General features: G+C 42.0%; 1 protein-coding gene across 2 annotated transcripts in view; it reads left to right on the top strand.

Moving 5' to 3' along the window:
- LIN7A (lin-7 cell polarity scaffold A) overlaps window positions 1–25,602 on the top strand; it is a 58,462-nt gene that overhangs the window by 8,618 nt on the left and 24,242 nt on the right. For both annotated transcript variants that reach the window (XM_083182315.1, XM_083182316.1), the window contains exon 2: window positions 15,985–16,103. In XM_083182315.1, coding sequence (XP_083038441.1) covers window positions 15,985–16,103 — 119 coding nt within the window. The remainder of the gene's footprint in view (window positions 1–15,984; window positions 16,104–25,602) is intronic.

Raw genomic sequence — 25,602 nt, 5'->3', positions numbered from 1 at the left:
CCCTGTGTAATTGTGTTCTTCTGCAGGTTCACACAGATGTTTTCTTTGGCAAATAGATGAGAAAATAGATTTTATGCAAATATTTACTTTCTTTGATCCCCCGAATCTCCTTGTTACCTATTAAAAAAAGTTTCCCTTCAATATCAAAGTACTGTAGATACGTAATAGTTAATATGAAATGAAGTCCATCCCTTTATATTATCACTTGTTTCTCTCAGCCCTACTGTACAAAACTCTAGGCATGGCGACTGGAGAAGCAGTGTCAGCACTTTTATTTAGGACTGTTCACACCAGGTGGGCTGTTTCGTACTGCTTGTTCCTAAGTATTCAGCTTCTGTACAATTCAGTTTATGAAATATTGCACCATACACCCTGAGGAAATTAGTGAAGCAGCCTAAATGGTTTTCGAGAGGCTATTTTTTTATGCAATAGATTGAGAAGTATTTTGGGTTCATCTTGTATTATGTTAGGAATATAATGAGGTGGTTTTAGTTTTTCCAAAATGTGTCAGTTGTGGGTAACAGACAGCTGGTGAGAGCTAATTTGGGGATCAAAACTTTGTGTATTCTCTGTTTTCTCATAAAGCAGACAATAAGCCTGGACGTCCATTTTGTTTTCAAATTCTATATTTCATAAAGTGAGAGCATCTGACACTGGTTTCAGAGTTGGATGCAGTGTCAGAGTTGGATGCAGTGCCAAAATTGGATGCAGTAGAGCATTTTTATCTGCTGCCCGTGCATCTAAAGCAACTAATGTGACTGAAGCTCAAGTCGCATCTGGTTTCGCTTGATCTACCCCGGCAGATGCTCCATGTTAATCACATGATGTGCTATTTTTTACATGTGATTTATCACATGCGACTTATTGCATGTGAAAGAACTCCCAGGGAGTTGTCCGGAGAGTTCAAGGGTAATCAGATGCAATATATTGCAGGTGCTAAAAAGCAGCCATGATGTGCACCTAAAACCCACTATTCCGAATTTAACTTATATGCAGCAGGTCTGATCTCCGACTCAAACCCTTTTAATCCGATTTCTCATCCCAATCCATCGGAATCAGATGAAAATTGAAATTTGCTAAATTGCACTAGTGTATGGCCAGCTTAACTCGCACTGTGCGCGCATCCAGAACCCAAATGCACAAAGTATTAATTGAGACACATGAAAAAAACGGAGTGAAGTATGTACTAAAAGTCGATTTTGATTAATGTCAGATTGACTAAAATTGATCTTTATTGGTTTCGGGCTTGCAGAACCAAATAAACATTTACAGATGATTTTTCTTTTTTTTTTAAGTAATTTTTAAATAATAATAAATGTTTTAGCCCTGGAAGACCAACATCGATTAGGATCAATCTGATATAGAATCATATTAAAATCATTAAAATTCGACCTTCGTTAGTAAAATATACCCCAAACAGAAATGTTTAGAAAATATATTGGGTGTTCCTGAGTGGTGACAAGGTGGCTATGCGGTCATATGTTGGTCGCAAGTGCGCCTGGGAGGCTTGGCTACCTTTCCATGCATGCAGGAGATTTACTTGAGACTCAGAAGTCTCCTAGATGTTTCAGAAGAGACACCCGGTGCAATGTAAGGCCCACCGCTGCGTGTGTCAACAAAAGGGGTGTGGTCAGGCTGAAATAGTACAAATTATGATAAGTGATGGGAGTGTTCAAACCCATTTGGTGCCCATCACTGGTTTATGTTACAAATAAGTCTCATCACAGATGGTAAATCAAAGCATATCCTGTAAAACAAAGGGAGACAACCTCTGCCACTTTAGCTGCTGTGGAAGAACACTCCCTTATACAAATACAATAAGCATAAATATTACATAATAAAATTGTAATATTGCTACCAACTAACAGTTGTTATCTATAGTTACTGGGGGGTCTCAGCACCACATCTGTTACACATACCTCTTATACACAAGAGGGTGCGAAGGATTCTGAAATACATACAGTAGTCTGGATGTTCTTCACGTATTAAATTTGACCATTTCATCAGTTTTGGGGCTGCATCATTTTTTATTCTAAGAATGTCTTATTTTGAAAGTAAAATGTGTCATGTAAAATAATGCTTTTTAAGAATAGTTGTACATCTGTTAGTAGATTACATAAGTGTGAAGCTTGTTTTATGCTAAGCTAACAGTAAAACATAAATACAGTCTGTTCATAGCAGAATTTCATTTATTCCATTGAATGAGTTAGAGTCATACGTAAGCTTTTCACAATTGTGCTTGTCCGGGTCTATAACAAAATTGGGTACTCTTTACCTAGAACGGCGCCCACGATTGAAATCGCGGGCATCGCGGGTAAAATCGCGGTAATCGCGGGCATCGCGGGTAAATCGCGGGTAAATCGCGGGTACATCAAAATCGGGTACCCGCGATTACCGCGATTTTCCCATAGAGAACAATGTTAAAAAGCCTGATTGACCGCGATTTTAGCGTTAAATGCCTCAATGCCCGCGATTTTCCCATAGGAATCAATGTTAAATGGGCTACAGAGCCCAAATAGCCCCAATTAACCCTTAAATGTCCCCCCAATTTTTGTACGCCACCCCACGATCCACGCCAACCCGAAGCGTGGCGAGCGCAGCGAGCCCGCGAGGGGCGGCGGTACGCGTCCTACGACCTTTTCATGCCCTACTATCCACGTCGGCGTGGAGTTGAGAATAGAATAGTGTGGCGAGCGCAGCGAGCCACCGAGCCCGAAGCGTGGCGAGCGCAGCGAGCCCCGCGAGGGGACGCGGATACCTTCACAGGTAAGCGCGTCCCCTCGCGGGCTTCACAGGTGTCCGGGTCGCCACGGACACCTGTGAAGCCCGCGAGGGGACGCGTATAACTGTGAAGGTATCCGCGTCCCCTCGCGGGGCTCGCTGCGCTCGCCACGCTTCGGGCTCGGTGGCTCGCTGCGCTCGCCACACTATTATATTCTCACACCACGCCGACGTGGATAGTAGGGCATGAAAAGGTCGTAGGACGCGTACCGCCGCCCCTCGCGGGCTCGCTGCGCTCGCCACGCTTCGGGTTCGCGTGGATCGTGGGGTGGCGTTAAAAATTTTTGGGGACATTTAAGGGTTAATGGGCTCTGTGGCCCATTTAACATTGATTGCTATGGCAAAATCGGGTTGATTGAGCCATTTAACACTAAAATCGGGTCCATCGCGACTTTTAACATTGTTCCCTATGGGAAATCGTGAGCATCGCGTCGCGGGCATCGCGGGTACGTTTATGGCCGGCCGCGACGCGACCGACGCGATTTTTCAGGTTTAACATGGTTTTCAATGGGAAAATCGCGGGCATCGCGTCGGTCGCGTCGCGGGCAGGCATAAATGTACCCGCGATGCCCGCGACGGGCGCCGTTCTAGGTAAAGAGTACCCAAAATTGTTAGGTTTCCAGGGTACAAAAACATATTCATCCTGGTGACACTTTGTATCATTGCTGAACCTTGGTGTGGTGTTTTCAGATTGATCTGCATTTGGTCTCTCTGAGAGACTGCAAACATTTGCTCCACTACTAGTTGGTCTTAACTGCTGTGTGGAGGTTACAAAGGTGTGAGAGCTATGTATGTAAACATGCATGCTCAAATTCATTTCATAGATCATCCCTTTAAACACATTTTTGGGTGGACACATGATTTTAGGGGTTGCATGTGTAACAACTTTGGTTACCATGGGAGTTTGCATCATGGAGAACTGCTCCACCCCTGTGTGTACTTCACTGCTGCTGTCTGGGCCTAAGGCTATTGACCGTTCTCCTTTAGTAACAAATTCTTCCATCATAATGGGAACTCTGAGAGTGTGCTCAGTAGAAAAACTCTCCACATAAGTTACACTGACGTTACACTGATCTTCCCACTGGCTAAAATCATTATAGGGATCATCTCCTTTTGCTATTCCCTTCTTTGCGTTAATGTCTTTATAGACAAATAGACTTATCTTGCTAAATACAAAGAGTGGTGGTAACCTGCGCTCAGGACTATTAGTGGCTGGTGTATAGTAATTCTTATGTGCACGTTGCTATAAATAGTGGTATTGGTACAAATATAATGCTGAACTGCACGGAAGTAACAGTGGTGACAGAAATGCAGTGTGGTGATGTGCACGAGGGAAATATGAATAACCAGAAAACATGAGATGTACAAACCATGAGATGCACAATATATGCTACATGAGTGGTAATGAAGGAAAAAGGCTGTATAGGCAAGCAGTAGATGGATTTATTGTGATAATGCACAACAATACTGCCAAAGGTATGCAAGTGGGGATGGGGTATGGTGGGCTGCTGAGCAGCGGGGTGGTTATGGTGGGCTGCTGGGCAGCGGGATGGGGGTGAGTTCACAGTCCAGACGTGAGTGGAGAGAGAAATGTCACAGTCACAATGGGGGTGGGTGAGTGCGCAGGGGTGGTGGTGCAGAGGGGCTGGCATCCCCTCCCCTCCGCAGTGCACCTCTCACCTGTGTTCACCGCTGCAAAGTTCCTCTGGGTCCCGGTTCTTCTGTCCGCTTGTGAAGTCCTTCTTGCCGGAGCTCGTTCAGCGCTGCGGCTGTGTGGTGAGCCCGGCTCCACAGTGCCTGAGCGGGATTGTCACTTCCGGGTTGCGGCGCGGGGTTTCACCGTACCCGGTGTCACTTTCCTGCCAGCTCCTGTGTGCTCAACTCCCGGCCAGGAGGAGACTTAGATGGATGGGGTAGTAGCTTGAAAGAATGGATGGGGTAGTAGCTTGAAAGAATGGTGTTGGAGGGGTAATTCTCCTACGCGTGTCGGCTTCCTAGCCTTCTTCAGGGAGTCTTGCTAAATGTAATTGCCTACAAGAAGCTGGAGAGATGGGTGTTTTTAAAGCGGTAATCATTTACAGTGCAAAATCAACATCTATTATCTTATAAAAGGTACTAAATAAATAACAAGGATAATCTGAATGTGAATTTTTGGGGCAACATCCTATCTTCAACAGAACTCCCATCTTAGCAAATTTACCCCCTAGTGCTGTGACAGTGCTAGTCTTGTGGTGGTTGATGAACGACGTATCCGCGTCCCCTCGTGGGGCTCGCTGCGCTCGCCACGCTTCAGGCTCGCTGCGCTTGTCACACTTTATAAAATTAACTCCACGCCCACGTGGATAATGGGGGTATGACGTGGATAGTGGGGATATGGACCATTATGTATTAGCACAGCTCCAGTTACATAACTTACGTAGTTTACGTAAGTTACATAGTTTGCATAAGTTACGTAGTTTACTTAGCCAGCATAGTGGTGTATTAGTATTCTCAATACACCACTACGCAAACTATGTAATAGGCGCCCTGCTAATACATAAGTACCCAAAATTCAAATGTTTATTAACAAAGGAGAAAAACACTAACAGAGTCACATGTATTCTTGGAATGGTAGGTCAAGTCCAGTCAAGGCCTACTCTGGGCAAGTATCTTGCTCCCAACAAGATAAGAGATGTGCACTGGACAATTTTTGCTGGTTTTGGTTGTATTTCGTTGTCAGGTTTATTATTCGGTTTTGGATTTTTCCCATTAATTGACAAAAAAAGCTAAAATCACATGATTTGGGTCCCTTTTTTTTTTGCTCCTAGAGTATTTACTTCAATAACATTTCCACTCAATTTTGACCATCTCACAGCTTATAATATTGTTCACCAAAATAGGCCAAAGGCTGACTTGCTAAACTAAGCACCACAGCAGCACAAACACACAGCAGTTACCATATATACTCGAGTATAGGCCTACTTTTTCAGAACATTTTTTATGCTGAAAAAGCCCCCCCTCGGCTTATACTCGAGTGAGGGTCCCACTTGAGTCAATACGTTTTCCCAGTTTTTTGTTGTAAAATTAGGTGCCTCGGCTTATATTCGGGTCGACTTATACTCGAGTATATACGGGTATTTATGTTTAGAAATGTTGCAAATTAGTAATGTACCAGCAATAACCAATCAAACCAAATCACAAGTACTTTCAATAGAAAACAATAACACAGGAGTTTAATAAGAATCATGGGTACTTATATGTTAGTTGGGCGCCCACTAAGCTATTTGCTTAGTTTGACGCGGCCCCTCGTGGGTGGATACAATGCAGGTTGGATACAGTGCAGATCGGAAACAGTGCAGATGAAAACCAACACACTAAGTCATCATACCTACTGTCCTGGAACCATGGTATACTTATAGCATTTAGCCTGGAAGCCAGAACCTTGTCAAGAAATGTAACTCCAATGGTCAGGAATGACCTACAGTAGGTAGGAAGGACTCCAGTAGCAATGAGTCCTTGCCTGGTTTAGGAAGAATAAACAACTAATGCTTCACACATTGGAGGGGCAATAACCCTGTAGCTTAACAGGAGTCAAAGGATTCTTAGCCTAGGTAGGAAAAAAACTCAGATTTACACACCTATAGAAGAATGTCATCTATGCCAGGAGCCTTCATATCAGTGAATGAGGAAATAATCTGATCAATCTTTTATTTCATTACTGGGGGAGTTGAGAAACAAGGGAAATGTCATCAAGATATCTTGAATACTCTGAATTAGAATATCCCACTTAGGACCCATGCAAAGTTTTGTAATACTCCTAGAAAATGTCATATATTTTATTTACCTCATACTGCACACCATTCTGAATATCCAATGTAGTGGGAATGGTCATATTAGAAAGCTAATTTCTAATCAAGCAAGTCTTATATATGTTCCCCTTATTTGACAATACTAAATATGACCACAAAACAGCAACTTCCAAAGTGAATTATCAAAAAAGATATCAAGTCCATTCTGTGAGTGGAGAGCCAGCCCAGATAATCTGACCACAGGCCATATTGGACTAAAGTCCCCCAATAGTCAGCAAAAAATAGACTAAACAGGTTTTCCCCAGCACACCATTGGGTATTAGCAATACGATCTGAACACTGCATAGTGATAGATAATTCAGAGATCTTTGTTTACATTTGCAAAGATATGATTAATTCTCCAGCCCAACGCTAAAGGCATGTACCGTAAGTGGCTGCTTTGAGATGGTAGGAGATGGCATTTAAGAGGAGTGGTTGGGAAAACGTAGGTATGTCATGGCCATTTTCTGATGGCTGCATGATAATACCTGCAAATACATTCCCTCTGACTTGCTTCTGCTTAGTCATAGACCCACCTTTAGCTTTGATGTTCTCCGTGATTGCATTTAGGCCCTCATTTGCAAAGAGAAATCAGAAAATCACAAATGGGGATTTCTGGACTTCTGCCCATGTGCAGCAGCTGCAGCGCATATGCGCAACCTTTCAAAGTAGTTCCAGAAGGATATCGCAGTACTGGCTGCCCCCAGCTGCCCGTGTTCAGCCGTGAAGCCAGATGCAGGCCAGCATTGTTTTGGGTTGCATCAGCTGCGTGTGACATCAGTTGAGAGTGGTTTTGCTCCAGTAGAGTCCTGGGATCACCGAGTCCCAAAATATTCCTTTGCCTTTTGGCAGAATTTAGGAAACATTTGCAAATGTATTTATATCTGGAAAGTTGACAAACACATTCAACACTGTCCTTCTAGATTGACATTGTTAATTGACATTAACTTTGTCACAACCTCAGGGCTTCTGTTGGCACTCTAAAGTAGGAGTGTTTCTAATTGAAGTCTCTTCACTAGAGTCAGAAGTCACTCAGAGTCAATCCACCTAAGTAACCTAAGGTATGAAAGGAGAAACACCTTGAAACAGAGGAGGGGATCCATGTGTGTATAGTGTAAATGAATGTGAAGGACTGAAGCCCCATGGCCCTGATCACTAGGAGTGTTAGAGTCCGGTTCTCTGAGAACTGAACCCACCAAACTTTCCGGACTCAGATCCGAGCTCAGGATTTCCCGCCATTATTACTCCAGCATTGGAGAGTGTATTGGACATATGTATGTCTGTCTGGATGTGGCTTTGGGTGGCTGCTGTCTGCTGTATCAGTCCAGGGGTGCTGCCTGCCGTATAAGTCCAAAGGTGCTCTGTCTGTTGTAGTCCACAGGTGCTGCCCTGTCTTATGAGTCCAGGGGTGGTCTGTATAGCATATAAGTCCAGGGGTGTTGCCCTGTTTGCTGTATAAGTCCAGGGATACTGCCCTGTCTGCCGAATAACTCCAGTGGTACTGCACGGGCAGTGTTATGGTTAGCATTTCTGCCTCACAGTACTGAGGTCATAGGTTTGATTTCCACCCCTAAATGTGCGGAGGCTGTATATTAAAATTATAATATAAAATTAAAATATAGTAACGTCAGCAATTGAACTAGAAATCCAATGTAGAATTTAGACGTAGCATACTGATAGTTCCCACATGTGCCTTTCCTTCTTTAAGCTAAACCATCTCCATACTTCGATGGCATTTGGTTTTACGCCACCGTAATACTTCTTTTAGTATTATATGCTGATGCAGGAATGTTTATATACCCTGTACTTGTCCTAAGTCACTGTTTTCCTGTTTGTTTACTTGTTTATAAACGATGAAACTGGGTACTGCGAATCCATTTGGTGCTATATCACTGTATCAATAAATAATAGTGATGATAATAATATTACTTAACAAAAATATAACATCATTTTTGAGTGTACAGTATCTTTAAATGTTCTCAATGTTAATAAAGCAATTCATAGCCTTTGCAATTAAATCCATGAATTTCTAGACTCAACAAAGCTAAAAATATCAATTTCAGTCCTTTCTTATGTGCAGGAACAGAAATGTGCAGACCTTGCACACAGAAAGAATAGTGGCAATTGCCCCAGTTATCATGGGTCATACACAGGCTAACATTAATGACTTGGATGCTCTCCAATAAATGGAATTTTGGAATGTTAATTACTGCCAATACTAGCAACGTCTTTTGTATTTCCAGTGTTTGTGCTTACAAATATGTCATTTGGATTGCAACCCCTGATTTATTGATGCTGTTTATTTCTTTTTATTCAGCTTACATTGGTATGTAATCCAGTGTGATATTTACTTACTGAGTGTGATAAGGAAGTTTAAGTTTTATGTGATCACAATGATTATTATATGTGAACACCATTCACATCAGTAAGATGTCATTAAGAAATCAGTATTTGACATAAACAAGCAATATCGTATGGTGCATAAACACTGTGTGATCCGCTCAATGGGCCTAATTCAGTATTGATCGCTAATCAGAGAGTTTATGCAAAGCATCCATTCACTTGTGTGAGGGGAGATTCGCAGTGCGTGCGGCGGGCTAACCTTCTTGCGGGTGGCTGGTGGTGTTTAGATGGCCATAATGAGTAATAACAGTAGAGAACTTCTAATGTGGTCCTTTCTCAGGAAACACATACATACCCTGAGGATGACATCTTAAATCTAATTAGTCACAGTGTTAACCCAACACCAACAGGGCTGCCTGCCTGCAGGGAACCCTGCACACATTTCTCCCAGGGGCAGGATTTTTCCAGGAGCTTTCCCTACACAGTAAAACTCATGCTTAATTGAATCTGGCCCTAAAAATGGCAATCATTTTTAAGTCAAAAGCAGGTTCAGTTTGCCCTTATAAATGATTGCTACTTTAAGAGGATCTCGAAAGTCACAGACTATAATGTGTACCCTCTTGAGTGTAACAAAAAATATTATTTCATTCTATATTTCATTATTTTTGTAGGTACAGGTCGAGTATCCCGTATCCGAATATCCGTTATCCGAATTATTCCGAAATACGGACATTCCAGAAAGTGAAAAAAAATTTTTTTTTTGCTAAAAACTCACTGAGGACATATGTAACAGCATCACTGGGGACATGATATGTAACTGGCACTATATATGTGCAAGACAATGATTGCTTGGCATTCAAATTCAGTGCTGAGATAGTACACACATTTTGTTTCAAGTTTTGAAACCTTGTTTTTTGAACAATTAAAATATGTTTGTGTGTATTTTATGTGGTAATAAAATATATTTGTGTGTATATTATGTGTTTATACAGCATAAATGCAAGATACTTCAAAATACATCATTGAAATATTAAAATATTCCGAAATACGGAATAATCCGTTATCCAAAATTCTCCTGGTCCCGAGCATTTTGGATACGGGATACTCAACCTGTACACAATTTCCATTTGCCTACATTCAACTTTATAATGTTACCTTTTTCCATCTGATATCACGTTTTCCGCACATCTTTGTAAATAGCAACGAAAAAAAACCTAAACCATGTTTAAAATAACAGTAGCATATGAACATGCCCCCAGCTCTTCTCAGTGCCCAATCTCTACATCCTTCCTAGAGGCCCTGGACCACTGATGAATTACAATCTTTGCTCATGGAAAGCCCTGATAATTAATCCTTTTTATTAAGCAGCTCCCCCAAATCTCCACAGCCTTAAAAACAGCATTACAGACTTGCAGGTCAGATACATTGCATATTACAGTGCAGGTTGAACACAGTGTGGAAAACAGTGTGGGTTTGATAAAGTTTGAGTCAGATACATTACGAGATACAGTGTGGGTGGATACAATGCAGGTTGGATACAGTGCAGATTGGAAAAAGTGCAGATGAAAACCAACACACTATGTCATCATACCTACTGTCCTGGAACCATGGTATACTTATAGCATTTAGCCTGGAAGCCAGAACCTTGTCAAGAAATTTAACTCCAATGGTCAGGAATGACCTACAGTAGGTAGGAAGGACTCCAGTAGCAATGAGTCCTTGCCTGGTTTAGGAAGAATAAACAACTAATGCTTCACACATTGGCGGGCCAATAACCCTGTAGCTTAAAAGGAGTCAAAGGATTCTTAGCCTAGGTAGGAAAAAAACTCAGATTTACACACCTATAGAAGAATGTCATCTATGCCAGGAGCCTTCATATCAGTGAATGAGGAAATAATCTGATCAATCTTTTATTTCATTACTGGGGGAGTTGAGAAACAAGGGAAATGTCATCAAGATATCTTGAATACTCTGAATTAGCGTATCCCACTTAGGACCCATGCAAAGTTTTGTAATACTCCTAGAAAATGTCATATCTTTTATTTACCTCATACTGCACACATTCTGAATATCCAATGTAGTGGGAATGGTCATAATAGAAAGCTAATTTCTAATCAAGCAAGTCTTATATATGTTCCCCTTATTTGACAATACTAAATATGACCACAAAACAGCAACTTCCAAAGTGAATTATCAAAAAAGATATGGAGAGCCAGCCCAGATAATCTGACCACAGGCCCTATTGGACTAAAGACCCAATAGTCAGCAAAAAATACACTAAATTGGTTTTCCCCAGCACACCATTGGGTATTAGCAATAAGATCTGAACACTGCATAGTGATAGATAATTCAGAGATCTTTGTTTACATACTGAACATTTGCAAAGATATGATTAATTCTCCAGGCCAACGCTAAAGGCATGTACCGGAAGTGGCTGCTTTGAGATGTAGGAGATGGCATTTAAGAGGAGTGGTTGGGAAATCGTAAGTATGTCATGGCCATTTTCTGATGGCTGCATGATAATACCTGCAAATACATTCCCTCTGACTTGCTTCTGCTTAGTCATAGACCCACCTTTAGCTTTGATGTTCTCCGTGATTGCATTTAGGCCCTCATTTGGAAAGAGAAATCAGAAAATCACAAATGGGGATTTCTGGACTTCTGCCCATGTGCAGCAGCTGCAGCGCACGTGCGCAACCTTTCAAAGTGGTTCCAGAAGGATATCGCAGTACTGGCTGCCCCCAGCTGCCCGTGTTCAGCCGTGAAGCCAGATGCAGGCCAGCATTGTTTTGGGTTGCATCAGCTGCGTGTGACATCAGTTGAGAGTGGTTTTGCTCCAGTAGAGTCCTGGGATCACCGAGTCCCAAAATATTCCTTTGCCTTTTGGCAGAATTTAGGAAACATTTGCAAATGTATTTATATCTGTAAAGTTGACAAACACATTCAGCACTGTCCTTCTAGATTGACATTGTTAATTGACATTAACTTTGTCACAACCTCAGGGCTTCTGTTGGCACTCTAAAGTAGGAGTGTTTCTAATTGAAGTCTCTTCACTAGAGTCAGAAGTCACTCAGAGTCAATCCACCTAAGTAGCCTAAGGTATGAAAGGAGAAACACCTTGAAACAGAGGAGGGGATCCATGTATGTATAGTGTAAATGAATGTGAAGGACTGAAGCCCCATGGCCCTGATCACTAGGAGTGTTAGAGTCCGGTTCTCTGAGAACTGAACCCACCAAACTTTCCGGACTCAGATCCAAGCTCAGGATTTCCCGCCATTATTACTCCAGCATTGGAGAGTGTATTGGACATATGTATCTCTGTCTGGGGGTGGCTTTGGGTGGCTGCTGCCTGCCGTATAAGTCCAAAGGTGCTCTGTCTGTTGTAGTCCACAGGTGCTGCCCTGTCTTATGAGTCCAGGATTGGTCTGTATAGCATATGAGTCCAGGGGTGCTGCCCTGTCTGCTGTATGAGTCATGGGTTGTTGCCCTGTTTGCTGTATAAGTCCAGTGGTACTGTTATGGTTAGCATTTCTGCCTCACAGTACTGAGGTCATAGGTTTGATTCCCACCCCTAACTGTGCAGAGGCTGTATATTAAAATTAAAATATAAAATTTAAATATAGTAAAGTCACCAATTGAACTGGAAATCCAATGTAGAATTTAGACGTAGCATACTAATAGTTCCCTCCTGTGCCTTTCTTTCTTTTAGCTAAACCATCTCTATACTTCGATGGCATTTGGTTTTACGCCACCGTAATACTTCTTTTAGTATTATATGCTGATGCAGGAATGTTTATATACCCTGTACTTGTCCTAAGTCACTGTTTTCCTGTTTGTTTACTTGTTTATAAACGATGAAACTGGGTACTGCGAATCCATTTGGTGCTATATCACTGTATCAATAAATGATGGTGATGATAATAATATTACTTAACAAAAATATAACATCATTTTTGAGTGTACAGTATCTTTAAATGTTCTCAATGTTAATAAAGCAATTCATAGCCTTTGCAATTAAATCAATGAATTTCTAGACTCAACAAAGCTGTCCGCTAAAAATATCAATTTCAGTCCTTTCTTAAGTGCTGGAACAGAAATGTGCAGACCTTGCACACAGAAAGAATAGTGGCAATTGCCCCAGTTATCATGGGTCATACACAGGCTTACATTAATGACTTGGATGCTCTCCAATAAATGGAATTTTGGAATGTTAATTACTGCCAATACTAGCAACGTCTTTTGTATTTCCAGTGTTTGTGCTTACAAATATGTCATTTGGATTGCAACCCCTGATTTATTGATGCTGTTTATTTCTTTTTATTCAGCTTACATTGGTATGTAATCCAGTGTGATATTTACTTACTGAGTGTGATAAGGAAGTTTAAGTTTTATGTGATCACAATGATTGTTATATATGAACACATTCACATCAGTAAGATGTCATTAAGAAATCAGTATTTGACATAAACAAGCAATATTGTATGGTGCATATACACTGTGTGATCCACTGGGCCTAATTCAGTATTGATCGCTAATCAGAGAGTTTATGCAAAGAATCCATTCACTTGTGTGAGGGGAGATTCGCGGTGCGTGCGGCGGGCTAACCTTCTTGCGGGTGGCTGGTGGTGTTTAGATGGCCATAATGAGTAATAACAGTAGAGAACTTCTAATGTGGTCCTTTCTCAGGAAACACATACATACCCTGAGGATGACATCTTAAATGTAATTAGTCACAGCGTTAACCCAACACCAACAGGGCTGCCTGCCTGCAGGGAACCCTGCACACATTTCTCCCAGGGGCAGGATTTTTCCAGGAGCTTTCCCTACACAGTAAAACTCATGCTTAATTGAATCTAGCCCTAAAAATGGCAATCATTTTTAAGTCAAAAGCAGGTTCAGTTTGCCCTTATAAATGATTGCTACTTTAAGAGGATCTCGAAAGTCACAGACTATAATGTGTACCCTCTTGAGTGTAACAAAAAAATATTATTTCATTCTATATTTCATTATTTTTGTAGGTACACAATTTCCATTTGCCTACATTCAACTTTATAATGTTACCTTTTGCATCTGATATCACGTTTTCCGCACATCTTTGTAAATAGCAATGAAGGCATGTGTGGTGTGTTACTATGTAAGTGTAGTATTTGTGTTTCAGTAAACATAATGAGTCATCATGTATTTCTTTGGGGTAAATTTTTACTACTTCTGGACGGAAGAGCGGAGCAGAATGTCTCTGACAAAATAATTTTGCGTTGATATTAACTCCACAGGGCTACGTTTTCTAATGGTCCCATATGGTCTAATTCATATTTGTATACAATGTCCATTGCTAACGCAACAGAAAGTTTATCAGTAGACAGGGCCGTTTTTACAGGAAGACAAGCCGTACAACTGCACGGGGTGCTACGTCTGCCACCATGTGACTGCACAACTTGTCCGCTGCTTACTGTCTCCCGTTGACCACATCCCTCTCCCACCTTTTGCCACTGCCCACCAAGCACATCGCCGCCTTCCGCCAACCACCTCCCAGCACTTAAAGATGCCCCATATGCGGAGCGCCGAGCAGAGTGCCTCGGCCTCCATCCCCAGATCTCTCCATCGGCGTTAACTCTGCCTGAACAGCTCTCACCCAATAGGCTCTGCACACTGTCATCAAATGACAGCCTGTCCGGCTCTCCAGGTGCGGCTGCCTGCATCCTCCTGGGGCCTCCCATGGTTAATGTTGACATACATCAAGGATTAACCCCTGCATCACCAATGTCCCTCTGTTGTACTGAGCCAGGCTGGGCTGGACTGTGAGGAGCACTGGGACTGGCAGCACAATGTAAGCGACACTTTTTAAGGCTTTTTAAAAAAATAGCACTATGGGAGGGCTTTGTGTGAGGGGCACTGCTGGGAAATTGTGTGAGGGGCACTGTTGGCATTGTGTGAGGGACACTGCTGTGGGGCATAATGTGCAATGGACATCTCGGTGTGCAGCATTATGTGTAATGGGCATTACGGTGTGGTATAATGTGTAATGGGCATTATGGTGTGTGGCATAATGCTTCATGGGCATTACGATGTGTGGTGTAATGTGTATAGAAATTTATGGAGTACACTGAATCAAGCAGCCTGTCACTGTTAGGGTTGGGGGGGGGGGGGGAGAACAGTGACAGCTAAATTGTCTAGAAACAGCCCTGGCTCGAAATGAGGATTTAATGACAAATTAAGTGACAGCAAGGGACTTCTATGAAGCGTTAATGCAGAGTGATTGGAAAAATGCAGGCTTGTCTTGTGTAATGGGAATTATGGTGTAAGCAGTTATGTTTTTACTGCTGTATAGGACTATATTATTACATATTGTCTGTATGGCTAGAGTTCGGTAGGTGGCCATTACTGACTATGTCATATTATGCTCGTTGTGCAATCCAGATGAATTGCAAACAAATATTAACTTAAAGAAAGCATAAAATGTACATAAAATTTTACCACAGGAGAGAAAAACACCTGAAAAGAACAAAACTAGAAAGTAGGTAAAACATACCTCCGAACATTTGGATTGGCGGCAACGGGAAATATGTGCGCAGCGGAGGTACGCGCCTGGATTTTGGGGCAGGAGGGACTCCCAACTGCCCCCCCTCCCACTGCACCGCAGGTGCCTAGAGCTCTCTGGAAGCACCACCCCTACAGGCAGCCAGGACCTTGTGCTCTAGGTGGCCCCCTCAATTGCATTTCCCAAGATAATTGCTTTGTCCTAAAAAAAACCTATAGACTTAGCCTCTTTATCTCCCTGTTATTAGCCAGGCTTGTTTCATTACTGTTGTGTTCCCATTTATAAGTATATATATGTGAATGTTAATAATAATTGTAATAATAGAGCTGCAGGTTACTATAATATAAATGTACCTATTTACAATTACAATGTCTCAAACACTGTTTATAATGCTTGAATTATTGCAAATGGTAATTGTCTTTTGCTCTAAGCCATTGTGCAGTGTACAGTTTATTTCCTGTCTATAATCATGTTTTTTTTGGTTTATTCATTTAGATGTTACTCGAGCTATAGAATTGCTGGAGAAATTGGAGACATCCGGAGATGTGCCGGTGCACAAATTACAGTCCCTGAAGAAAGTGCTGCAGAGTGAATTTTGCACCGCCATAAGAGAAGTATGATACTAGACCTATAGTATTACTGATATTGGGATGAAGATAACTTTTTCCTTTGAAATATATTTTTAGAAAACGTACAAATGATATACAGTATGCGTAGATCAATTTATTGGACTATTATAGGTGCCTGTCAGAGAAGGGGTTAATCTGGACTAGAAAACAAAAAATCTCCAAGCACGCCATAATGGGCCATGAGACTAGACCTACATTCTACAGTGAGGGAACCTGTTCAAATGATGCTGCTAGAAGGGGTAGGATTTGGGGTAAGGTAAATGTACCATTCTCTATCTAGATTCTGACTGTCAGACTCAGTACTCCAACTGCTGGGATTTTGGGGCTGGTTCAGACCCAAATTTGGCCCCATTTTCAATGGTGGGGGGTCTGCGCATGCTCTAGCGTGAATATGCGCATGTGCAAAACCCTGTGTCTTTATAATTTTAGTCACTGAGGACTTCGCTCAGTAAGGGGAGGGCAGGGGACAGCAGCAGGGGAAGCCCAACAAACCACTGGGCATTCCCATGGAGATGCCTGTCTGGGGCATGTAAGTGACATCACATGTCATCAGCGCCTGCCCCGAATTCCAACTGCGTCGGCCATCTGAATAGTAATTATTGATTTACTTTCCAGACCGAAGGCTGCAGAAATCATTCGATGGTCAGTGGCCATCGAATGATTTCTCTCCCGGGCAACCGCGTGCGAGGGAATATGTTCACATATGTACACATCCCCTGGCCTGCTAGTGAGGGCATTCGGGTGGCAGGCGGTCACCAGAGCTGCACATACCTGTTCACTAGGCTGCAATATATGAGTATACACAGCCTAGGGAACAGGCCTGAATCCGGCCCTATGTACCTAACCCAAGAATAGTAATGAAGAGCTCTTAGTTATATACATAGGAACATAGGAAACATGCATGTCTCTTCTGCTGGTTCATTACGGTGTGCTGGGGGAATTTAGTTGTGTTCAAAATGTATGAGGACACTTTTAAAGCCCAGATATGAGGTGGTATAGTCATGGAGGTCACCGGACACTGCAAATAATTATATTCACCAGGAGCGAGAACAGAACAAGTGTTGTTGAATGTATATGTATAAGAAGAATGAGGCGGTACTCAACTGACTTTTTATTGAAAAATATATATTCAGAAAAAAATTAAACATGGTGTGGGAGTCAACAGTTTCCGAGCCTAAACCCCTTTTGTCAGGACTGACAGTAGTGCAAAGTGGTAAGTGCTAAGAACTAACTTTGTAGTTCATAGCACTGACCAATGATTATACAAAAAAACAACAACAATCAATCTTGGGAACATTTTTGGGGGGAATTTAATTTTAGATAAAAACCCTTACTGTGTTTGTTTGTATGTTTGTTTGTATGTGTGTGTATGTATATATGTATGTATATATATATATATATATATATATATATAATCCCAATATTCCAACACGCGCTATGCTCAGATATATGACACAAAGTAGAAATGTTAGTAATGACTTGACTTATGGCAGCCTTTCCACTGAATTCCCTGAGGGAAGGGAATAAAACAACCAAGATACTACACAATAGTGGAGTGGCGCCTTTCACACAAATGTAAGATAGTCCTGATATAATATCCAATTTTCAGATCCAAAGAAGCAAGAAGGGAATTCTTCCAATATTCATTTATTATTCTTCAGTGGATAAGAGTATAAAACAACGAGTAGATAACATCCCAACGCGTTTCGTCTCACAGAGACTTCATCAGGGGAATATGTTGTATCAATCTTCTATAGGTGAATTCTACTGCTTAACTGCGTAACTCCTATTAAAGTATATGATAACGATGGTTTTAAGAGATAATCTCCTTGATCCTGTTTAATTTAAGGATTTCCCATATATATTGCGGATAATTTTTAGTTAGAAATGCCTAAGTGTCCATTGAAAAAAGGAAATTCTGATGGCCTCCCAGGTTGATCAGAAAATAGTGACCTCCAGAGAGCTTCCTTTTCCTTCTGCTGGTCTCTTCAGAAGGAAAAGGAAGCTCTCTGGAGGTCACTATTTTCTGATCAACCTGGGAGGCCATCAGAATTTCCTTTTTTCAATGGACACTTAGGCATTTCTAACTAAAAATTATCTGCAATATATATGGGAAATCCTTAAATTAAACAGGATCAAGGAGATTATCTCTTAAAACCATCGTTATCATATACTTTAATAGGAGTTACGCAGTTAAGCAGTAGAAGATTGATACAACATATTCCCCTGATGAAGTCTCTGTGAGACGAAACGCGTTGGGATGTTATCTACTCGTTGTTTTATACTCTTATCCACTGAAGAATAATAAATGAATATTGGAAGAATTCCCTTCTTGCTTCTTTGGATCTGAAAATTGGATATTATATCAGGACTATCTTACATTTGTGTGAAAGGCGCCACTCCACTATTGTGTAGTATATATATATATATATATATATATATATATATATATATATATATATATATATATATATATATATATATATATATATAGCAGTGGGTAGGCAGTGGCACACACATGGATTTGGTAAAGAAGGTTGACAGACACTAGGTGCTGTGGACAACGTTTCGGGGTTTTATTCCGTTTTCAAGTCAAGAACAAGGGAAACAATGCAGACATACTCACATATATACCAGATAGCCGGGGCTGGTGTCCGTCAGACTCCTCCTGCCACTCATGTAGCTCAGCGTTGCACTTCCTGATGGGCGTCCTCTCTGGAGTGGTGACATGGGGTGACCACATCCGGGATTCCCCCAGCATTGTGCGTTGCCAAGCAACCACAGCAGCGGGGATCACTGTAGCCAGCCGGCGATGTTAACAATACAACCTGTAAGAAGAAACACCATGTGTGAGACAAATATAAATAACGTGATGAAGGCATGGGCATGTAACATGAATAGTAATAAACAAACTGGACATGGAACAAAGGAACCATAATGAGCACAGAAAAAATAAACAAGATAAAGATAAACACAGCAGAAGAATCATGGCAATTAGAATGTATCAACATGTAAAGAAAGCAGTAACGGATCTGGAGATCAGGGGGAGAGAAAAAAGCAAACACACAGTGAATCAGATGAACATATTAAAAGATAAATGTTCATTAAGTCCCTTAGGGTTCACAGTATCCAGCCTAAAGATCCACTGTGTCTCTAAGCGTAATAATTTGAGGCCACGATCACCTCCACGCAGATCAAATGGTATGTGGTCAATGATGACATATTTCAGATTGGCCAGGTTATGTTTAGCTGAGACGAAGTGTTTAGCCACCGGATGATTGTTAGGTCTGTTATTGATGGCTGCTCTAATAGCAGTGCGATGATTCGCATTGCGTTCCTTAAAAGGTCTGATAGTCTTGCCGACGTATCCAAGGCCGCACGGACAAGTAATCAGATATACAACGTATGAGCTGGTACATGAAAGGGCATGCTTGATGGGGAATTGTTTCCCCGAATGGGGGTGTGAAAAGGTTCTGATGGCCGTCATAGCGCTACAGGTAGTAGTAGTAGTAGTAGTAGTAGTACGTTTATTTATAGGGCGCCGCAAAGTGTCCGCAGCGCCATACATAGCAAACAAAAAAAAACAAATTACAAGGTAACGTACAGGGTGTGTTGAAAAATACAGTATAAATAGGGGTATAGCTGGTAGAACTAAAATCAGCATCAGTTCAGAAGTAGGTGTGGAAATTGTCGAGGAGACTGAAGATGAAGTAGAGGAAGGGAAGAACAGGACAGGAGCACAGGTGAGGTAATGAGGTAGGGTGAGTACGTGAGGAAGGATGACCCTACTCATAAGAGTTAACATACTAAAAATAGGTGGGTGGACGAACGAAATACAATAGGATAAGTAGGAACGGAGGGGAACGGAGACAGGATAGGAGGATCAAAAGAGGTTAGGAGGAGGGATAGGCTAGTCGAAAAAAGGGGGTTTTGAGGGAGCGCTTGAAGGAGGTAAGGGAATCAGATAGCCTGATGGGTGGTGGGAGGTTGTTCCAGTGCAGGGGGGCAGCGCGAGAGAAGTCTTGGACACGGGAGTGGGAGGAGGTGATTTCCATGGAGATGCCCTGTACAGCGATAGCATCCACCTGCTTTAACTTGTGTGCCAGGTGTAAAGCGTGGGGATATATCAGTTCTCACTACCCAGTCTCTGATATTGCGGCCTCGTGTGTAGCAGGACATCAGGTGGGTATTTTTCAGGGTCCGGAGGTCTTTGTCATTTTGGATCACAGGCCATAGTGATTTCGACAACGTACTTATGACTGGATCAGCGGAGTTATAGGAACGTACCCAGCCCATAACATCTTTGTTCTGGTCGTGATGATGTTTACGTAGGGTGTCGGAGCGTTCAATTCTGTCAACTCTGTCTCTGGCTGCGTCTAATATAGCGGAAGGATAGCCGCGAAGCCTGAATTTGTTCTGCATTTTATCCAGATCTTCTTTAAGAGTCTCTTCTGTACTGGTTATTCTCTTCACGCGTAGTAGCTGGGAATAAGGCAGGAATATATGGGAATATATATATGTATATGTGTGTGTATCTGCAGCAGACCAAAGACATTGCTACTGTATTGCCAAACAGCCACCATTTTGATTCCTGTGAGCAGATACTCCATTCTTCAATCACAAGCTGCTTTGGGATCCGCTGACTCTAATGCTGTGTACACACGGGGTAATATGATTGCTGGGGATATATTGCTAGCAATATATCCCCAGCAATCATATTGCTCAGTGTCTCCTTTTCATCAGCGATGAAAAGGAGACACTGCTACGGGGCGGAGGGGGAGCGCAGCAGCAGCAGACGCTGCTGTCACTTTGATGGGAGGAGGGAGGGAGCAGCGGCACGGGGCTGGGGAGATCAACGCTGATCTCCCCGGCGCTGACCTCCCGGCACAGCGATCGCCGGGGAAAGTCGCAGGAGCATGCTCCTGCGACCAGCGACCATTAGGCAGTGCACACGGGAGCGCGCAGCTGCGCTCCAAATCACTGGCAATATGGTCGCTCAGCGACCATATTGCCAGCGATTTTACATGAAATTGCACCCGTGTGTACTCACCTTATCAGCCAGAAGGCACCGTATTTATTTATTTACAATTTCTTATACAGCAGATTCCGTTGCGCTTTACAATAGTAGAAATTGATAATACAAACTGGGTAACAACAGACAGACTTGGAGGTAAGAGGGCCCTGCTGTAAGCTTACAATCTATACGGACATAGGATGGAAACACAAGGACAGGCACCAGTAATAGCAGTCCCACCAAGTTACAAGTCCAGAAGGGAATCTACAGTATATAATACATAAGTGCCTCAGAAGGTAATGAGAGTGGAACTTAAATATAATAGACTTGCCTGAAGAGGTGAGTTTTCAGGGAACGCTTGAAAGTTTGGAGGCTAGTGTGCGTGGAAGGGGATTCCATAGGATGGGAGCAGCCCAATGAAAGTCCTGTAATAGTGAATGGGAGCTAGTGATCAGTGCAGAAGAGAAACACAGTTCATGTGCAGAGCAGAGTGGTCGAGTTGGGAGATATTTCAACTTAAATAAAAAGATATATGCTGGTGTGTAAATAGCTTTATATGCGAGTAGAACTTTTTTATTTTGAATATAGTAGAATACAGGCAACCAATGAGGGGACTGGCAGAGCGGATCAGCAGACGATGAGTATCTTGCTAGGAAGGTCAGCCTAGCAGCAGCATTTAAAATGGATTGCAGTGGCGAGAGTCTGTTCTTGGGAAGACAAGTTAGGAGACTATTGCAATAATCAGTGCTGGATATAATGAGTGCATGGATAAGAGATTTGGTAGTGTCTTGTGTGAGATACGGTCATATTTTGGATATGTTTTTAAGATGCATGTAACATGATTTGGAGACAGATTGAATGTGGGGAACACGGGACAGTTCCTATGGTGAACTTCAGTCTGCGACTATCAATGCCTTTTCAAACTGTGAATTTCTCAATGTGGAGTGGATGTATGGTAACGCTTCACCTCCAAGAATAACTCTGGTGAAGTGTGTGCTCCTCTGTGTGTATTGGCGCTGCTATCTACAATATAGAACTCCAGCATGCCAGGCTATGTATGAAAGGTCAGTAGCAATGTACCATTCACTCCCAAAGCTAAACAGACAAAAATGGACATTCATATAAATTTGTTAAATTCATTTTTTTAACCAATTAATTTGAACTATTTTTGCCTATTTTCCCTCTTTTGTGATCAAATTGTTGATAGTCATTTTCACCCATACCTGACCAGATTTTCATGCTAAACTGAAAGATTGGACAGATAATCTTATAGTGTGTATCGAGCATAGAGTGAACAACTGTGCACTTTGGTAAACATCATCTAAACTGCTGTGTAAAAATCAATCTGTCCGGCATTTGTAAAAGCAGGTAGTATTAATCATATATGTATTTGCCCCCTAACATTGCAGCATGGTTTGTTCAGGTACACATTTACTTGTCAGGCCCATTGTACAAAGCTGCACATTTCTTAGTTAAAAAGAGTCCAAAGCATTGCCCTTGTAAAACTTTATTGTCAACATTTCTTTGAAGCAATTCAGCAGAATATTATGGGTGCATTCAGCAAGTCATCATGGAATGAAACTGTTTTATGAGCAGCACTTTTCGAAAACTTCTGGCAGGGTGCCCATTGCAATTGCTGGTTCACTTATTTTATCATAGCGCTTTTATCATGCCAAACACTCGTATATAGCATAATAAAAAAGTAGATATTATTTCTTGTACAGTAACAGCCTTTCTGAAACTTTAGTTTTAGCTTTTATTTGAACATTGGTTAACAACATAACTGAAAACATAGAAATTAAGATATGAATATACAAAACAGATAAGCAACAGCAGGAAAAACAAATAGTGGATTCCAATAGGTCCACCAAGACTTTACATACTGTAAATAACAATATAAAACTAGGATATGGGGGAAGGAATAAGGACTTCTGAATAGATGATAGGGTAACCTTGGAGCCAGAAGGCTTGGCGGTGGTGAAAGAGGGTAAATTATAAATGCATAGAAGGAGCAGAATGACAAACAAGCGGTTTAATGTGATGGATATAACTTGAAATGTACTGACCTGGGGTGGAAGCTGCCATTACAAGGATCCAGGTACAAAATGTGCGTATATATATATATATATATATATATATATATATATATATATATAGATACAGAAGTACCAACACACTCGCCATTCCTAGGAATGGGGTGCAAACAGCACCCCCATCCCAGGGTGGGGTGCGGTGGCCTGTGACCACACACTCTAGTAAACACAAACACAGGGGGCCCAGCACTAACTATATATATATATATATATATATATCGCTGATGGCTGCCTAGGCGCTGTGCAGCTCGGCGGGCATGTGATCCCCGCAAGTGATGTCTAAATGCTCTCAATGGAATGTGTATAATGTCTCAATGGAATGTATGTAAGGTCTCCCCCCGCCCCCCCCTTTCATCCCCGCTTGATGCTGCACTGTAATCCACAAAATATTCCTAGTGTGCGCAAGCACACCTGGCCAATAAAGTTGATTCTATTCTTTTCTATACAATGAGGGAAAAGAACGTCACTCCAGGGCTTCCAAGACCAAAGTGCAAATTTTACTAGTAGTCGGTCAACGCCATTTTGAGCAACAGCTCGTTATCACGGCACAAAAGGACTTTTTGTGTCATGATGACGAGCTGTTGCTCCAAACGGCATTCACCGATTACTAGTAAAATTTGCACTTTGGTCTTGGAAGCCCTGGAGTGACATTCTTTTCCCTCATTGTATGCTTATTTGGGATCACCTCCCACGGAACGGGCACCCAGGCAGGTACCCACATGCTGCCCTGACAGCTGGGCAGTGCCGGACTCCTTCTACAGTACATATATATATATATATATATATACTGTGTATATAGATAGATGACGCTCGCGAGCCCCATTTCCACGGAGCTTCCTGTTGCTGACCACCACCTTCCTGTCCACAGTGGTCAGTCCCCGCCACCTCCCCTTACCCCACCTAACCCTGCAAGACTCCATAAAGGGGAGACAGGCAGGGTGTCCCAGGCCACCGAGTGACTGGGACACGCGTGCATGTGAGATGCTCGATGGAGTCCCTCTCAGCCAGTGCTCGCCAGCGGGGACATTCTGATGGGCACTGGGGATGAATGAGAGGGACTCCATCTGTAGATAGATAGATAGAGGTTGGCACAGCCAAACTTCACAAAATTAAAGTTTATATATTTCACATAAAGTGTGTCCAAAAAAGTAAACAAAAATAAGGTATCACAGTCCCAACAGCAGGTACATATTCAAGGTATAGTTCAGCCATCACTGGTCAGTATACTTATCAAGGTATGTAGCAAAGCACAATAAAAAAAATCCTTTGTGGGTCAGTCATGCTCCCTGTGGGTCAGTCAGGCACTCATGAGCATGACTGACCCATGGGTGCCTGCTGTTGGGACTTTACTTTTGTGAACTTCTTTATAAACTTTAATTTTTTCCAGTTTGGACGTGCTGACCTCTAATTCTACCAACATTAACCCTTTTTATGGATAGAGCACCCATTTTGTAATATAGATGGTGTGCATATTGCCTCAGTGCTCTCTCTGTCTCTCTCTCTCTCTCTCTCTCTCTATATATATATATACACATACTAGTTTACACTGCTACCTTTCGTGTTTGTGCATGTGTGAGAAGAGATGTAGGTTCACTCTCTGCCAGCAGATGGCAATGTGTTAGAGACTTACGGACACTAGATACACACATGATGAAGTCCCAGTACCAAAACTTGTACGGGGGGGGGTGGCACCCAAAACTTAGCTACGCCACTGGTGCCAGCAAGCCTCCCCTTCATGCCAGTACTCAAAGAAGCACAAGGACAAGCATTTGAGGCATTAGTCCACCTTTAAAATAAATATGAAAAAAAAAACCACAAGACACACATACTGTAGAAAGTATAACTTTACTACATACATGCACTCACACTCACATATACTTTTCTTGTCTCTGGTGCCACTCTGTCTACTTCTCTAAGTAGTATTTGCTCATGGCCTAGGGGTGGGGGATAAACATACTCCCCTATCCATTGAAGAAGATCCTTTTCTTCAGTAGGAGATAAAAAAAAAAAAAGAATTACGCAAACCAGGCATACCATATGAGCCACATATGTATACACATATAGGTTTTCTCCGTAAATGCACGTGATTTAGTGGGCTGGCAGTCAAACAGTCAATTTGACTGTTCTATACTGTAGACAGATCTTACCACAAATAGCAGACTCCGACAGAAGCAGCGAGTTGTGGCGAAATATCTGGCTAGGAGGCATATATGGGGTGATGTACAAGAGACTGCCATCATTTAAGAGAGTCATTTCACAGTAGACAACTCTAGTGTATGCAGTATATAGTGATACATGTACATTGTCTAGGAACAAAGCATAGTGTGTGAGTGTTTTAGTGGCATACAGTATATAGGGACATTGTTATGTGTTTAAC

The sequence above is a fragment of the Crinia signifera genome, chromosome 4 (genome assembly GCF_055691185.1).
Source record: "Crinia signifera chromosome 4, ASM5569118v1, whole genome shotgun sequence".
NCBI classification, from domain to species: domain Eukaryota; kingdom Metazoa; phylum Chordata; class Amphibia; order Anura; family Myobatrachidae; genus Crinia; species Crinia signifera.
This window is presented reverse-complemented; position numbering and strand designations above follow the sequence as displayed.